Source organism: Tachypleus tridentatus, chromosome 1 (genome assembly GCF_004210375.1).
Source record: "Tachypleus tridentatus isolate NWPU-2018 chromosome 1, ASM421037v1, whole genome shotgun sequence".
In the NCBI taxonomy this organism is placed as follows: Eukaryota; Metazoa; Arthropoda; class Merostomata; order Xiphosura; family Limulidae; genus Tachypleus; species Tachypleus tridentatus.
The window spans coordinates 47270726-47289529 of NC_134825.1; the positions used below are offsets into that span (position 1 = coordinate 47270726).

At 34.2% G+C, this 18804-nt stretch overlaps 1 protein-coding gene across 3 annotated transcripts in view; it reads left to right on the top strand.

Annotated features, from left to right (window-relative positions):
* Positions 1-1332: 1332 nt before the first annotated feature.
* LOC143248861 (uncharacterized) overlaps positions 1333-18804 on the top strand; it is a 54525-nt gene continuing 37053 nt past the window's right edge. For all 3 annotated transcript variants that reach the window (XM_076497923.1, XM_076497839.1, XM_076497748.1), the window contains exons 1-3: positions 1333-1587; positions 8765-8956; positions 15987-16916. In XM_076497923.1, the coding sequence (XP_076354038.1) occupies positions 8778-8956; positions 15987-16916 (1109 nt within the window). In that variant the 5' untranslated portion in view covers positions 1333-1587; positions 8765-8777. The remainder of the gene's footprint in view (positions 1588-8764; positions 8957-15986; positions 16917-18804) is intronic.

Below are 18804 nucleotides of genomic sequence, written 5' to 3' on the forward strand. Positions count from 1 at the left end.
TTGACGTTCCTTTTCGCAAACAAATCTAGCGTTTGTAACGCTTCTGACTTCGACACATCAGATACTAAAAAACGTATTATCTTTCGATCCTTCTCTTTCTTTATGCAGATGTTTCTGTATTCTACATTTGTCTATCAAAGTAGTTAGCTGTTTTACTGCAAAGAAACCAAAACCTAATTATAAAACAAAACAATACATTGATTCCACAGCTTCTTTTTTGAACACTACTAAATAAACACCCACTTGTTTCCTGTAAAGCTCCAATTAGTTTACACCAAAACGATCTGGAAAAAAGTCCTCAAACTGTCTAATTGAATTTTGTTTCAAATAGCTTCAGTACACATTATGGTTATTTCGTTTAAAATTCAATAATCGTGTATCAAAAATACATAGTTTAAAATTCGAAGTACTTTACTCCAATTGATAGCACGTTATTTGCTAGTTACTACAACATTATTTAAGGACTCATATTCCGATACACTCTTGACACCTGACGTCCTTAAAGGTGATGCTTAGTTTTTGAAAAGTGAGAAACTGTCTAATTCTAATACCACTGAGATCATATTATTGTGATTCAAGTATGTCTGATCCTCCAGGATTGTGTGTTCTATGTTATACGCTAAATTTGCAAGAGAGAAAAAAAGAATTAAAAATTATTTCAAATAAAGTATTATACTTTAAGCTGTCGAAAAACAACAATTTACAAAATTTTAGGGCACGATGTTTGCAGCAACTGTAAGCCTAAATAGGGTTAAAAATACATACATGGAACGAATTGTGAGTTTTAGTTAGTCTTTATTAATTATTTTTCTTCTAATTATTTTATTAATTATTTTGTCGCAGCAATAAGATTTCGAAAAAGAAACAAATATTATGCAGCAGTTCATTTCATAAACCAATTTTTCTTATAACATTATTAAAAAATGATTGTTGCCTTTTGTAAAAGTTATCATTCGCTTATATGTAATTCATAATTTTTCTAGCGTTCTTTTTTCTCTACAAAATATTTCAATAATGTTATTATTTTGTACGGGGCGTGTGAAAGGAAAACTACAAAATACCTTTTTGTGGTTTACAAATTCAATTTCAAACTCAATTCATCCATCTACGATTTTTCTTTATTGTTATGATAAGTTGTTCATACCTAAAGAAATCTTTTAGAGGTTTTTTTTTCATTCAACATTTCAATATTAGAAGAATGTTCTGATGCAGTTGTTTTTTTTTCAGTTCTAGGTGATAACTATCAATCACCAACAACCACAAGGTTGTTTGATGGTTTCGGCAACTAGTAATTGTCCCACTTTGACCATTTTTCACGTAATATATTATACTGAGCACGCGCCACCTAGGAATTACAGTGCGTGGCCGCGAGACAAGATGAAATGAACCAAACAGACAGTAGAGTTAAATAACGATAAAACCTCGCAGTACAGGCCGCGGGAAGCTGCACGTGCAAGACATGGAGTGTAGTCGAAATGAGCATGAAATATTGGCGCCCTTGTCGAGTAAACATCTTCCGAATAGGAAGCCATAAAGAAACGGTTAGTCTTAGCAAACAAGCCTCTTTGGAAGAGTGAAGAATCTCAGGTATGTTGAGGATTACTTATTTAAGTAATTGTACATTGAATTTGAACTACGGGTTTAACTTATAATAACAAATGATTATTTGAAAATAAAAAGTTTAGAGATTTTGAAACGTCGGTCACTTTCACTGCTATGGTGTTCATTTCAATCCAATATAATGCTCCACCGGTATTTGAATTTACTGTAAAACAAGAAAATGTTAATTTCTTTTTATTATTTTTTCAACTTATCTTATTCAATAAAAACAAACTAGTCCTGTAAGTAGGTATATAAATATCTATTATACTTACGGCCAGTAAGAAAGCTGATACACTCAGGATTAAGTAGATTATATAATCTTCATGAATAAGGACTTATCACCAAGATATTGTGAAAGCTACTTTTTCTATCAAGAAGGGATTTTCAAGTGAAAGATTCTAAACCCTCACGAAATGGGAAGATATATTCAAACTTGGTTTAGGTTCGTCTATCAGTGATATGTAAAACTACCTGAAAAGTCATTTAATGGGAAGATTGATTTAGAATTTGTTTTGGGTTCGCCCTTATGTACCGTGTAAAATTCTCTGAAAATCCATTTTGTAAGAAGATTGATCCAGACTTGGTTTAGGGTTCTCCCTTGAGTGGCAAGTTAGACTCTGAAAAAAACAACAACATCGAGTCGAAAGGTTTATTCAGACATTTTTTATGACCAGGGACCCACTTTTATAAAAGAAAGTTTGGAGACAGCTTGAATTGATAATAAAAGAAACTTTTATTACTTATAATAAAGTTTCTTTCGTTACTTGTTACCCATGGCCAGGTGGGTTAAGGCGTTCGACTCGCAATCTGAGTGTCGCGGGTTAGAATCCCCGTCGCCCCAAACATGCTTGCTCTTTCAGCCGTGGGGGCGTTATAATGTGACGGTTAATTCCACTATTCGTTAGTAAAAGAGTATCCCAAGAGTTGGCGGTGAGTGGTGATGACTAGCTTCCTTCCCTCTAGTCTCACACTGCTAAATTAGGGACAGCTAGCGCAGATAGCCCTCGAGTAGCTTTGCGCGAAATTCTAAAGCAAACAAAAATTCTAAAGCATTACCCATTCAAGCCGTTCCAAACTTAATTCAGAGATATGTACGTTTCTCATCAAATGGGATAAGAAGTTCTAGCAAGAGGTAAGTAAACTTTTCTGAAATATTCTATCTGGTAGGAGGATTGACTTAGTTTAAGAATTACTAACAAGTAATTAGTAACTTCCGATGAAGCCTCATCTCGGGAGAAGATTAATGCAGAGTTAACCTTTGAGTGGCTGAAACATCAGAGAATATTTTGAAAAATAAAATTTTATGCCTATTTAACATTATGGTTTGAACACCAAAGGCTGCAGAAGCAATGGAGTCTAATAGGTCTAGTAATTGTTAGTTTGTTTGTTTCATATTACTTTTAATTGGTCCATTATATATTTCAAACAAAATGAGCGTAAAAACGTTTGCAGTCAAAAAAAAATTAGGCCCGACATGGCCAGGTAGTTAAGGCACTCGACTCATAATCCGCGAATCGCTGGTTCGAATCCCCGTCGCGCCAAACATGCTAGCCCTTTCAGCCGTGAGAACATTATAATGTAGGGGTCAATTCCACTATTCGTTGATAAAGGAGTAGTCCAACAGTTGGCGGTGGATGGTGATGACTAACTGTTTTCCCTCTAGTCTTACACTGCTGAATTAGGGACGGCAAGCGCGGATAGCCCTCGTGTAGCTTTGCGCGAAATTCAAAACAAACCAAATCAAATCTAAGATAATATTATCACACATAGTGGGCCTTTCAGACTCCAGTACATCACTGAGCTTTCAGCGTAATTATGAAATTCGTATATATAAATAGTGTTTCAATAGACTTACTTTTTACCGTTAAGTTATTAAAACGAAGGCACTGACTTGTAGCAGAAAAAAAAAAGGACACATCGGAAATACTATTTTTACACATTAGGAGAAATAGTAAAACGTGTAAAAATTGTGAAATAATAAAAAAATAAATTTTTTCAGAAGAGATATTTCTTGATGCGAATCTTATCTTAAACATTATATCTTGCAAAATGATTTTTGAATCTTGATAGATGCTCCAGTGAATATATTTCTTACTCAAATCGGCCTCAAAAGAGGTTAATGTTTTGAAAATTGCATTCTAACAAACGATCCCGAATCAAACAGTTACTTGAGTATCCCATCCTCTTACAATAATCTTTCAACGATTCTTACTATTAGAGAGCAGCATGTCATCACAAAGTGATTTTCGATTAGAACAATCTTTAAAGATATTTTGAATTTTAACCAATGCGTTCTTTTAAACTAACTTCAAAGAGATTTTTGCTACTTACATGATTTCCCATCAGAGCGATTTCTGAAGTTTTCCTTCGAACATTTTACGTTTTAAGTTCGATATCTAAGGAAATTTGTGGTATTTCCAAAATAAACTCTGAAGAAACACTCAACTTAATGTTGTTATTAATTTAACATCACATTAGAAAGGATTTTTCCGTTGATCATTTATTTTTATAATCAATTCTTACAGAGACCCCTGATTATGGACAGAATATCCTGATAAACCTTAATAAGTATACAATCCTTTACTAGAACACATTAAATTTGTCAGATAGCTCATTGCTGTATACAGATGAGCTTTTCAGACAAATAATACGTGTATTTTAACACCTACGTGTGTTTCAGTTTGATGTTCTTTAAGTTTATAGAAAATTCTCTAGAGTGAGAATAAACAATATGTGGCTTAAGTGTTTTCGAACATTAATGAATGTTCAAGAATCTCACCTTATACTGTATAAACCAACGCGCCAAGAGACAATATTATTATTGGTCATCTACAATCAGTATACTGTGAGTGTCGGAAGCTGTAATTGTGATTAACACTTATTAATCGGAGAACAACAGATATTTGATGAGGAACGTTTATAGATTTCGAGCATTGCGGACCATGCAACTTCATACAATTAACTTCGGACTTTAGTATTTCTATGAGGACATTAAATATCTTCGTCGGTACAAAGTCAGCTTGTAAGGGTGTGAGGCCAGCAAAAAAATAGCACAAGCTTAATCGTGGTGTAACAATATCAACTCAGAATTAATTTCCTCGTCGTAGACCTGGATCGTCGATAAAATATTCAGTTCTAGACCAGATATAAAACTCAGTATTGTCTGTAAGTTTGTAAAACTGTTGTATATAAATCATTTGTAATAACTAGTTGTAATAACCGTTACTATAAATTGTATTGCTGCTTGAATATTGAAATATATTTGTGTTAAGAAAGTAAACAGTATCTATCAATCTTTTTGGCAAATATCATAAATGTGATACATATCGAAATGTAAATAACTGTTAAATTAAAATTAAAACTTCCGGCTATTTGAAATCAGGCCCGACACGGCCACGTAGCTAAGGCACTCGACTCGTAATGCGAGGGTCACGGGTTCGAAACCCCGTCACATCAAACATGTTCGCCCTTTCAGCCGTTGGATCATTATAATGCCACAGCCAATCTCACTATTCGTTGATTAAAAAAGTAGTCCAAGAATTGGCGGTGGGTGGTGATGACTAGCTACCTTTCCTCTTGTCTTACACTGCTAAATCAAGGACGGCTAGTGCAGATAGCCCTCGTGCAGCTTTGCGCGAAATTCAAACCAAACCAAACTATTTAAAATCGTAATACGTAACGTCAGTAGTGTAATAAATCGCGATAAATTTTACTACGTAAGAATAGAAATAATTAATATATATATATCGCTTTTCGTAACCCAAAAAACAATTAAACGTATTTTGGAGGTTTACAATATATTTTTGTTCTACTATATCAAAAGAAGCTACACACACAAATGGACTTTAACACCTTTTTCGTTCATTTGTTATTAAAAAGTACTCGTTTCTTGCAAAATTAGGAGGTGCATTTATATTAATTAATGTGAATTATATTAATGTAACACTCTCTTTGTATTTGTTTTAGCTTGAAGTTTTGTGCTTGTTAAACATATAATATCAGACAAGTAATTGTGGCAACATTAAAATGCTACACAATACAGGTGTCGTACAAATATCAATAATCGCAATTAGATGATGAATTTATGGTTAAAACGAATTATCAAGCTCTGTAGAGCCTTTTGCTCTAAACAAAGCAGAGAACATTGTGTTTATGTTGAAACACAGTTCCAACTTTCTCAGGTTTACATAAACCCATAAAGTATCAAGGCTTTTCATACCAGGATTTGTGTAGGCCAGACCATGGATATGAGTGTAATAGTTAGTGTCATTTCACCTTATTTGTTTTATACTTGTTGGAAGATGAATTTCCACTCAATGGATTGCGTTCATGGAGGAAGCTGACAGATCAGAATGTGTTTTTTTCTTCTCAGCATTCGGAGTGGGCTCCAAATCTGTAGTGATTCCCCACCACGCCTCATTGTAGACGTACATTTCAGTTGTCGAACAAACTGTCATTGATTATTTCTGAATAATCTGAATATGGATTCATTTTTGAATGGCACATATCACCAGTTTATTCATTCCACTGTGTGTGTGTGGTCCGATTCTAATTTTAATATTTAAGTTTGGTTAATTCTTAGCAGTAGTTTTTGAGCAATTACACATTCCTTAAGACCACTACATGTTAATGTGTATTTTACTTTTTAGTTTGTATTTGCATCAATATTGTTGGAAATAATGGTATTCGATCTTCGTATATATCCTAAGGAACATCACTTAAAATAACTAACGTCACTTTTGGATAGCTTTAATTTTTCTACCTCGACCACTTTTATTATTAGCAGTGTCATTTTCGCTTACTCTTTTTAGAGTAGCATAAAACTCCTATTGGGATATGGAGTTTTTGACGCAGTTTTTTCACGTAAAGTATTTTTGATCGTTCTAGACTTTGATTTCTGCTTAATTTTTGCGGCATTTCAGTTCTGGGAGCCTCTGTTAAAATAAAACTACCACTACTGGGTATTACTCTACTTTTGGCTGGAAACACACTAGTCTTAGTGGGTATACCGTTACTTAGGGTTTTCCGAAAACAAGAGTGATGTACTCTGTGTTTGAACGAAACACGTCGTTGACAATGTATATGATGCATTTAAAATACTATGCTACTCTTTTATTCTAAAAAAACACCAAGGGATTTAATAAAGAATATAATGTTTAGAAATGCAGTAAGCCTAATTCATTATATTCACGTTTCACCAGTTTTGTATTTATAAAAACCTTTACACCATGACAGTTGCTAATTTTAACCTGAAGTGTTTCGTATAAAATCACATACTTTGTTTTGACTATTCCAAAACTGTGATAAGCTTACAATAACATGGTAAAAATGAAACCACATATCCCAATTCCATTTAACATAAACACGTTTTGTTAGCATTTATGCCGTCCGTTCTATTAGCTTAACTCCTGATTATTTTAGTTCTAAACATCTCTGGTTACCACCTATTTGTATCACCAGACCTGTGGATATGAAATATTTTATGTCATATGACATTTACCAAACATTCATGTCACCAGACACTTGATGTTACCTAGCACGTATGTGTTCTGGATCTATGCTTTGCTATCCATGCATGCCATGTGGCATTTTGTGATTTCGTAAATTGTTACTATCAGACAGATGATTATCGTTCTTGGCGCTTCTGGCCACTCAAGGCCCCAAAGACTTTTTAATACTAGAAATTTTTGGCTAAACAGCATTTATGCTACCAGACGATTTCAGTTACCAAATATATTTGTCATGAAAATTTTAAACATTAAAACTTGAAATGCCTTCTCATAATTTTAATTACCACACATGAAATCAACAGTGTTTAACAACCAAAAGCTCGTGCTTCTAGTTCATATTCTTGTTTCCAATCATCTAAATTCTATTTCATTAGACACGTTTAAGTACAGAATGTACCCATCACCTGACTTTCCATGACTAAATGATTATATTATCATAAACTTCCAGGTACATATACTTTGAATATTTTATTTTGATGTTTAGGATACATTTTCTTACCAATTAATTAATAAAATATTATTAATTAATAAAATGGATAGTCAATATTTGTACATTTAAAAGTAATATCAGACAACATATTGATGCAGCTCATAACTGATATCGATTTAGATTTACTTCGTTTGAAAACAATTAGACCTATTATGTTTGGACATACATAAAAGTACGAGGTCTATTAAAAAAATACGCGGACTGACGTCATAAAACAAAATGTACTTTATTTAGAAGTTACAGGTTTGGGACCCCTTCAAAGTACTCTCCTCTCCAACGCACACACTCATCCCAACGGTGTTTCCACTTGTTGAAACAGTCCTGGTACGCTTCTTTTGTAATGTCCTCCAGCTCCTTCGTCGCATTTGCTTTAATCTCGGGAATCGTCTCAAATCTTCTTCCTTTCAAGGGTCTTTTGACTTTGGGGAACAAGAAAAAATCGCAAGGAGCAAGGTCAGGTGAGTAGGGGGGGTGGGAAAGAACAGTGATCGAGTGTTTGGCCAAAAACTCACGAGTTCTGAGGGCTGAATTTCGCAGCAACGCGGTGCATCTTCAATTTTTCGGTCAAAATCTCGTAACAAGATCCAACTGATATCCCACACTCTTCAGCAAGCTCCCTGACAGTCAGACGTCGATTTGCCCGCACCAGGGTGTTGATTTTGTCGACGTGTGGGTCGTCAGTTGACGTGGAAGGACGTCCAGGACGCTCATCATCTTCAATGGACTGTCGACCATCCTTAAAACGTTCATGCCACTTGAAACATGCCGTACGTTTCATAGCAACATCACCGTAAGCCGTGTTAAGCATAGCAAAAGTTTCAGCGCAGATTTTCCAAGTTTAACACAAAATTTCACAGCAAGTCGTTGCTCCTTCAGGTCATTCATTCTGAAATCCGCCAAACGAAAAAATCGCACTTCACTTACAACCGCGTAGCTAATACACAAATGAAGATATCTGCAATCGGGAAATGGCGTCGTAATCAGCTGATCTGTGCGAACCTAGCGACACCAAGCGGATTCCCCTGGAACCAATTGGAGCCGCGCAATTCAAACAGTCCGCGTATTTTTTGAACAGCCCTCGTAATTAATTTAATTTTTACCAGTTTTATCCTCTAATATTGCTACTTATTAGTTCTAATTTACTGAAACTTGTTTCTTACAGCTGACCGGTGAGAATGAATCCGGTCAGGTTTGGCCCAAGTACTACTAGTAATGCGACATCTACCACTCAGTTAAGTCCATGCCATCCAGCTCAGACCACAGAGGCAACGGCTCTATTCATCATTGCCCTGCTAGGCGTTGGAACGAACGTCTTCTTAATGATGCTCATAATTTTAAAACGACCTCTCAGGAGGTAAGGTTTAATTAAAACATTTCCCATGTACATAAACAGTCAGGTTAAAGTAAAGGGACCAGTAATATAAAGATGTGCTATCAAAGAATAAAAATAAAGGGACCAGTAATATAAAGATGTGCTATTAAAGAATGAAAATAAAGGAGCCGAATTATATAAAGGAGCAAATCCTTGAAAATTCGTAATGCTAAAGTGTATAAGTTGAACAAAGAAAAAAGGAGCAACTTGCTTTTATTATGTTCGTGTTGCTACTTTTTGAAGTTACAATACAAATTGGTCCAAGTAGTCCTTTGTTTTTAGCCAGTTTCACGTTACGCCTTTACATTGTGTGTTCTATTATATAATTTGGCTTTTTATTTTTGATAAGATATATTTATATGACTCATCCCTTTATTTTAATTTGGCTGTTTTTGTACATGTAATGTTTTATCATATATCACTACTTTTGGTTTTGATTATTTAAAATTGATTTAAAATAACATTCAATCGGGAGTGGAGTTGAAACTCCAGACGCTAGGGGCTGCTATCATGCAGGAGTGATAGAGGGCGCTGTATAAAAAGAGAAAGCTAAGTTCTTAAAACATTGTTTTTTTATATTATATGGTTTTGTTATTTTTTCATTGGAAAAGCAGTAGGTATAAGCTTTTAATTTAGATTTTAGTAGTGTAACATGTACTATAACGTTTGAGTAAGCTTAGTTATAATTCAACGTTAGAAAGCTAAGCTATTATAATATTGTGGATTTTTTAATATTATTTGATTCCGTTATTTTATCTTTAGAAATTAAAGTTTCTTAACAAAAAACAGCTAGATGCAGTAAGATTGGGGACTAAAATAGTAGGCATAACCTTTTAAATTAGATCTCAGTAATATAATTTTAGGTTTAGTACGAACAACGGTTCTTTGGATTTATTTATAATTGAACTTGTAGTGAAATTGTAACACAAATACGTTGTTTTATTTAATATAATCTAAAAACGTTAATTGTCAAACGTATGCTTAATAGTTTTAACAACAGGCTACTGGTGTTCAAGCATAGTATCAAGTGTTTATTTTAATTTTGTAAATAATTTAATGATTAAGACTAGTTCAGTGGCTAAGCATTCCCGATTTGTTAGTTGCAATAGCTGTAACGAATGGGTTTTATTTGAGAATTCTGAACTACTGTGCACTTTTAATGAAGCTAGCAGTGAAATTTTTCACTTTACATGTAGAGTTTAAAGGTTGGAAACTGTCCTAACTAGAATTAAAGAAATAGATAAATAGAAGTGTAAACTGTGGGAAATAAGAACAGGACTTAAAAGAGGAGCTTAAGCTGTTAAATGCAAATGAGGCATTAGCTAAGAAGGAAGTTAGAACTAGTAGTATTAGGGTTAAAAGTAGTTAACTTAATTGTAAAGACCCTATTCCATTGAGAAACAGAGTTCAACCCTTGGCTTGTGCAGATAGGTGAGGAATTATTGGAGGGAGAGAAAGCAAGAGGAATAGAGAATGATATGGATTATTAACTATAGTTATAGGTGGTGTTTTCACATGGCATGTGGAGAGAATAGTCTGTGGAGTAAACAGGAAGAAAAAGAGTAAGATTATGTTACTCAGAGGCACAGGTGGAAGACATAACTGACAGAGTAAGAGATATAATGAAGGGAACTGGCTTTGATGCAGTTTTTGTTGTGCATGTAGGGGCTAACGAAACAGGAGGTGTAAGTCAGAGGAGCTAATATTATAATAAGTACAAGGGTTCTGGTATAAGCCAAACTGGTTGTGTCGGGAATACTGCCAGCAATTAATTGTGGAGATCAAAATTCTGAGTAGGTCACTGGGGCTGTATGATAGGCTGAAATTACCATGTAAGAACGAGCAGGATAGTTGGTTGGTCTTGTGGGATCAGTTCATTGGAAGGAGGGAACTTACTGAATGGTTGGTTTGCACTTAAATAGAAAAGTGTCTGGCATATTTGCAAGGGCTATTAGCTCAGCTGTGAAGGAAGTTGTAAACCATGATTAGATATGGTGAGGGAGAAGATTAAACGAATGAAACGATATGGAGATTGTGACAGAAAGTTCAGTATAAGAAATCAGTATATTAGTAGTTCTAAGAATAGGCTTAATTATTACTATTGTAATTTTACAAGCATAAGAAATATAATACATGGTTTTAGGGCACTGGTATGAATAGAAGATGTTTATATAATGGGAATAACTGAAACATGGTTAAATGTAGATGATTAAGATAACAGAAGATTCTTTGAAATATATGGGTATAGGTTATTTAATAGGGACAGAGTAGTAAAAATGCAGGGAGAAGTGCCTGTACATATAAAATGTGAGTTACTTCTTGTTGAAGCTGAAAATATTAAGGACAATAGCAAGAAGATTAAATCTATTTGGATTTCTGTAAGTGGATATCAATGACAAAAGCTCTTAGTAGAGAGGTAATAAATGATGTTCCAGTAATTATAGTAATCTTACATAAATTGTGAGAAAAGATTTTGGAAAGTCTGATGAAAGTGATGAAATTAGTGAGAAACTTTACAATTTCTACTGTTAATAATGTTACAATTATGTGTGCTTTTAATTTACAATTTCAACTGTTAATGATATTACAATTATGTGTGATTTTAATTTTCGACATATTGTTTGGGATATTCTAAAGTCAAACAATGAGGGAAAGGATTTCTCGAAACTGTTCAAACGTACCTACTAGAAATAATGCTATTTTAGGTTTATTGTTAACTTCTAATATAGAAATGGTGCAGAGGGTGGAAACTGGGGAATACGAAGGTACAAGTGGTCATTGCTTATCTGGTTTGATGTTTTGTTGTGTGTGCAAATAAGGAATGATTTTGTTGTGATCCAAAATTTCAAAAACGTAAATTTTGAAGAGATGTCACAAGAGTTATCTGTTGTGAATGGGGCAACTGAGTTATTTGGAGACATTGAACAAATGTGAAAACTTTTAAAGAAAACATTTTTAATATTCAAAACAAATATATTCCTTACAGAAAGAAAAGTTAAAAAAGGTTGTCTCACAAAGGGAATAAGAAACAAAATTAAAGACAAACATCACAAATTTAGGAAATTTAAATTGACTGGTATTATAGAAAATTACAGAATATCAATTAAGTTGGTCAAAAAGTAATTAGGACATCCAAAAGATTGCATAATAAAGGTTGTCAGAAAATATAAAAAAATAATTGTAAAGGTATTTTTAAGTACATTAGGGGTAAACAAATGTTAGGATGGGGTTAGGACCCTTAAAGGATGGTAAAGGAAGGCTTATATGCGATGGTTATTAAATGGCTAGGTTGTTAAATTGTGCTTTTACTTCAGTTTTTACTTAAGAAGACTTAAACAGTATTCTTCACCTTGAACAAATGATGAAAACAAAATTGAACAAGACAACTGCAGAAATTCTGAGCTTATTAAAATAATGTTGAGAAGTTTAAAGAATGGTAAAGCTTCTAGGCCAGATAATATTTCCCTGAGGGTTTTAAAAGAGGTCATAGACTGGATATGTGAATGCCTTGATCATTGATTTTATAAGTCCTTAAATAGTTGACAAATACCAACAGACTGGAAACTAGCTAATGACACTCCTATCTTCAAGGGAGATAATATAAGTTGCCCAGTAATTATAGTCCTATTAGCCTTACTTCAGTTTTGGGAAAAATTGTGGAAAGTCTGATAAAAGATACTTTGCACAGTTATTTAAAAAAAAAAAGTTTAGAATTTTATCAGTTGGTCAACATGGTTGTACTAAGGGAAAATTGTGTCTTACAAATCTTTCGACACGCCGTAAAAAAATATTACTGCATTTGTAGATGAGGGTAAAGGTGTAGATGTGGCGTATTTGGATTTTCTGAAAGCATTTGATGAATTGCCATTAAAAGGCTTGTAAAAAACTTATCTCTATAGGTGTGAGGGATGAGTAATAAATTGGATAGAAGAGTGACTTGAGTGAAAAGAACAGAGGGTTAATGTTGCAAGTGGTGTACCTCATGGCTCAGTCTTAAGACCATTGCTCTTTTTGATTTATATTAATAACACAGATGAAGGAATCACCAATAAATTACATAATTTTGCTGATGATATTGAGGTCTTGGGTGATGCTGACTATGAAGAGAATGCTACTGGTTTGCAAAAAGGATTTAGATCATTTAGTCATTTTAGTGAGTTTGGCAAATAAATGCATGTGGGTTAATATACTTTGAGATGTAAGTATAATTTGGATGGGAATAACCTTAAGAGTGTCATGAAAGAAAAAGATCTTGGTATAATGGGTAATCAGTCTTTTAAACCATCCGAGCACTGTGCTGTTGGTAGTTGAGGAGCAAATATAATTTTTGGTTTTCTTTTCAGAAATATAGAATACAGTCTAAAGAGGTTAAAATTTCGTTGTGTAGTTCACTTGTTATGCCACATTTGGGTTATTGTATCATGTCTGAATTGTTGGAAAGGGTTTAGAGGAGGTTAAGTAAAATGGTACCTGTGAAAGATGGGCTGTCGTATGAGGAGTGACTAAGATCCTCAAAATTCGTGATGACGAGAAAACCCACTTGTAAAGAAAAATATATATGTATAAACGGCTGTTATGGATAGAGAAAGCTCTATGTAGAGGAGCGAACAACGTGAATTTGACGATGACCGAAGAAGGTCGAAACGTTGTTCTCTCCTCTACATAGAGCTTTCTCTATCCATAACAGCCGTTTTTACATATATACATCCTCAAAATTGTTTTATTTTGAAAAATAAGAATTATAGGGGAACTGGTTGAAATGTTTAATATTGTAGGAGGAATTGGTAATGTATCAAACTTTTTCGTTCTTAACAGCAAGAATTACAGAACTAGTGCACACAAATAAAAATATAGACAAGGTAGAAGTCATCTTCAGCGAAAACAGTTTTATTTTTTTCAAATAGGGTGGTTGTTGGCCGATGGAATGGGTTGCCTTCAGACAATGTAGAGGCAGTAAATTTGAATGAGTTTAGCAGAAACCTGGATAGATATTTTAACTCTTTCTTATCTAATAGTTGGTTTTAGAGATTGCGACAACCGAGATTGACCATCAGTTTCTTATTGTTCCTAAACTCTACGTTATGCTATCTTAGACGATTACACTATTCCATTATTTTATATTTTTGCCTGTCTCAAAGCCTTTCGGTCATCAGTATCAATGTAGTGGTAGTGAGGAAAATTCAGTACTACTATTAAAATATATATATTCATAAAAATACTAGTATTGTGCTACATCTGTCAGCGATCTATAGTAAAAAGTATTTTCTGCAATACTAGTAATGTTCTAGATCTGTCAACAATTCATAGTACAAATAGACAAATCTGCGTTAGATTTATGAACAATCCATAGGACAAAGTAATACCTACAATACTAGTAATGCATTAGATTTATCACCAATTCATAGTGCAAAGTAATGTCTACAATATTAGTAATGTAATAGCTCTGTCAACAATCCAAATTACAAAGTAATGTCTACAAGAATTTGTACCTTTGGAATTTCGTTTCTTTGTTTGTTTATTAATTTCGTGCATAGCTACTCGAAAATAACCTGTGCTATTTGTTCATAATTTTGAAGTTGGCTACTCTTTACCAAAGATTAGTGGGGACTGAATACTACATTACAACGTCCCTTGAGATGAAAGGGCAAAGGTCCTTTTTTTCATGTCGGTCCTTTGTTTTACCTTTTCAACAAGCAAAAGGTAGAAAAAGAACGACAATAACTTCACAAATTTTCGACTGCATACTTGCCTTAGTATCTAACTCAGATTGCAAGCTGTTGTTTTGAATGTGATGTTAGAGTGTTTGGATATATTTTAACTTCATTCGAATTACTATCATTTTTATAGGTTTTGTCAAATATATTTGTCTGCGTTTCTGGTGATAAACCTCTGTGTTTTAAGGCTTTAGATAAAATTGTATCCAACCACCAAAAGTCTGCAGTAACAATAAATATTCAGCAGTGTAACTAAAACAAAAAATATGATTATAAATCACGTTGAAATTACTTATCAATGGCACCGATTTGTTATAATAATTTTTAAACTACGGAGATTGTTTTCTTTTTTCTATAATTCCAAAACCTTGCAACAAAGTAATGTTTAAAGAAATAGAAAGTTTAAGAGTAATTTACTCCAAGGATCTTAATATCAAAACACCATTTTTCAACCTTAATTAAAGGTCATTAACAGTACAACACATAGTAACTTTTTCTTGTTTGTTTGCAAGCGCGAAACTACACAATGGACTATTTTTATAATTTTTTTCTCTTACTACAGGTCTCTGCGTTATTAGCCTTCAGGCTTACCGCTGAGCCCCTGGAGTTCAGTAACTTTCAAAAAATACAAATTGCATCATCCTTCGTCGCCTTACTAATTGTGCCTAAAATAGCAAAATTATGATTTCCTATTCATATGTCTTCAGGATTGTACTGTGTATCTCAGGCTTTGAAAAGTGTGAAATATGATGTTTTGGTATTTTAATTCAATATATTTTAATACCTAAGTTTCATATTCAGAAAATTTGTGATGGTGTTAATGAATGTGTCACAAGTTGCATTAAGGGAAATTCTCCACTAATTTTTAGACAAACATTCCATAGAAAATGAAAATATTATGTGTATTTGAACATTTTACTGCTAAGGTTAAAACTACATCAATGAAGTACACCTAAACTTTAAAAAAATCTGTATCAATATATTCTTTATCTTGCAATCTGTGTAAAATATCAGATATAAAAGTATGTCGTTCATTGAAATAACAGTTCAAACATTTATGTCGAAAAATATTATTTTGTCCTTTAAACACTGTGAGTGTCAGTAATAAAATTCACGACCACTGAAAAATAATTGATTAAATATATAATGGTTCGTTGGTAACATTACAAAATCACAGAAAAGAATTTTCACTCTAGAGTAACCATTATTATCGAATCATGACTGAACGACTCAGAATATTTTAAAAGTAAATAATGATATTATTTTACATAGTTCTGAAATTATTTAATTTATTTTAGGTGGTCCCAGGGACTGTTGTTTCACCAAGGTCTGGTGGACTGTGTCCGAGCAAGTCTTCTGGTCCCTTTAGCTGTAAGTGTGATGATGTGCCAAAACCTGTCCAAGTGTTCGGTGCTAGAAACAATCTTTTTATTACTTGTCACTGTGTCCACAGTCAATCTCCTCACGTCTGTTATCAACGATGCACCATTGGTTCCAGAAATAAGTCAGCCTTCACTGCAGACTCGCCAAAATCGTGCTGAATCGCATGGAATACCTCTGGACAGTCGTCAGTGTGTAGCTTTTGGGTTCTTCATTATCTGGTTTGCCAGTATTACAATTAACCTCGGCCCTACGTTTCTCAGTGGCGCCCTCTCTGGAGCTAGAGAATCAGTGCAAGGAGAAGCTTGTCCTATGGTATATGGACCAGTTCGTCACTATGTCCTGAACGTTTTATGGGTATCGGTCAACATGCTTTGTGTCCTACTCACTGCTGTTCACCTGCGGAAGTTGCATCGAGATTTAACCAAATCAAATCTAGAGGCCATTAGAGTAGCTGGTCTGGTAACCACTATGATCTCGGTGCGTTCAGAGCGCGACATGGGAGAACACCAACACATACACAACTATATACATAGGTTGGAAAGGGAAGGACTCCACCGTGTAAAGATGTTTGTTGTCCTTCTCGTGGCTTACCTCATCTTTTGGGGTCCTCTTTTTACTATCACACTCGCTCAGCCCAGATTGGAAACGACCTCTTTAACCTACCAAGTCAGCCTGCATGTGGCATTTGTACACGCTTTTGTCAACCCAACATTGCTGTTGTTATTAAACAGAGAACTACGGCAGGCGGCCTCAGATATGCTATGTTGTCGTTGTTGTCTGCTTCCTGAGGATAGCGTTCCTCCTTACGAAACAGCTTCTTCGTTACGCCTAAACCATGGATACATGTAAGTTGGTGGTGTTTCAGTAAACAGAATGAATGTAGCAGAGTATAAGTAAAATCAGTTGTAATTAAGTTTGCACTTTGTTTAGAACAACGGTACACAATGGTCAGTCTGTGTTCTGTCCACCACAAGTATCGAAACCCAAATTTTAGCATTATAAGGCCATAGACTTACTGTTGAAATAGCGGGAGCTACGTTTGTAGGTGAGGTTACCAACTGAAATACAATGTGTACGAACAAGCTATGTTGTACTGGTAGCTAGGAATGAAACAAACATAAATCTAAATTAATTTATTTTGGATAATTGTAGTACTAAAATGTAAAAAGCCGTTCGTAGTTGTGGTTGTTAGCAAAAAGGTTTTATTACTTGAATTACTTTCGTATTGACTTGTTAGCTAAACAACACGAATACGCAAGTTGAACTGATACCAAGTAAGCGTGGTTGTTAGATTAGATTAGATTAGATTAGTAATGAGGACTCAAGAATAATTATATAATAAACCAAATATTTATACAAGTTGTATAAATGAGTAGGATTGTATGGTTTTGTAGAGTTCTTTACAAGCAGTTTATACAATGGTTTATACACGTGGTAATTACAGATAGGAGTAGCTGTAAGCAGATTGTGGATACAGGTAATGGTTGTGTTAGTCATTAGTTATAAAGCATAATTAAACAAGGGCAAATGTTACTTTTGTTACATTGGCAGTTACAAATATGTGTTGCAGTTAATGGCTGACAACAAGTTATTGTTTTACTAATAGATAAAATGTTTATTATTGTATGTTTCTGTATTGCTAAGTAGTATCAAAGAATAGCAAACGATACAAATTATTGGTTTACCTCTAATGTCCAATCTTAGAATGTGAGATATTTAAGTGGAATTAAAGCACAGAAATATTAAAATTATTATTTTCAATCTGTAACCCTGAAGTTGAGAATAGGAAATCGCACGTGTAAAGTAATATTGTACCGGTAAACAAGTTTGAAGATTAGCAAACAAAGGATGTTCTATCTGTAAGGTCCCTTGCTGGTACAGCTGTAAGTCTACGGATTTATAACGCAAAAATCAGGATTTCGTTTCTTCTCGATGGACTCAACAGATAGCCCTTTGTGGCTTTGCTATAAGAAAACACACACACACTTTATCTGTAAGTCAGACTGTAGAAGGCTGTGCACAGAAAAATATCGTCGTATATTAGCACATAGGAGTGTTGTACCAAAATCATGTTATAAATTGGTTAATCAACCATTTGCACTGCAACAAATCACTTTTGCTGTATCATGAAGCTGACAAGACTGCTTATAAATTCGTATATCTTCAATAACCAATAATATTAAATGATGATGTTTACTGAGATAACAAACTAGGAACATTTAATAAAAAGTTGCAAGCAGCGATTACGCAATCCTTTCTAATTGACTGTAAGGTCAGCAAGAACTATATACTTTATTCCTCGAACAATATAAAATGGAAACATTTGTGTGTTTGTAGTTAAGAGCAAAGGCTAAGCAAAGCTTAGACGATCCGTCATTACAATATTATTAAGCTGAGTGTTCTTCGGAAGGGGTGGTTTTGATCGCTGTCATAACAACTAAAACCTCTAGAGTTAAAAATGAGTTTAGTTCTTGGTAAAATCTTTGTTACGTTTTACAGTGTAGATAGGAATGTACTACTTTTCTATTTGCAATTCATACACCAACACCTAAATTATGAAAAACGTACGTAAGATAACAGGCCTGGCATTGCCAGGTGGTTAAGGCACTCGACTTGTAATCTGAGGGTTGCGTGTTCGAATTCCCGTCACACCAAACATGCTCGCCCTTTCAGCCGTGGGGGCGTTATAGTGTGGTGGTCAATCCCACTATTCGTTGGTAAAAGAGTAGCCCA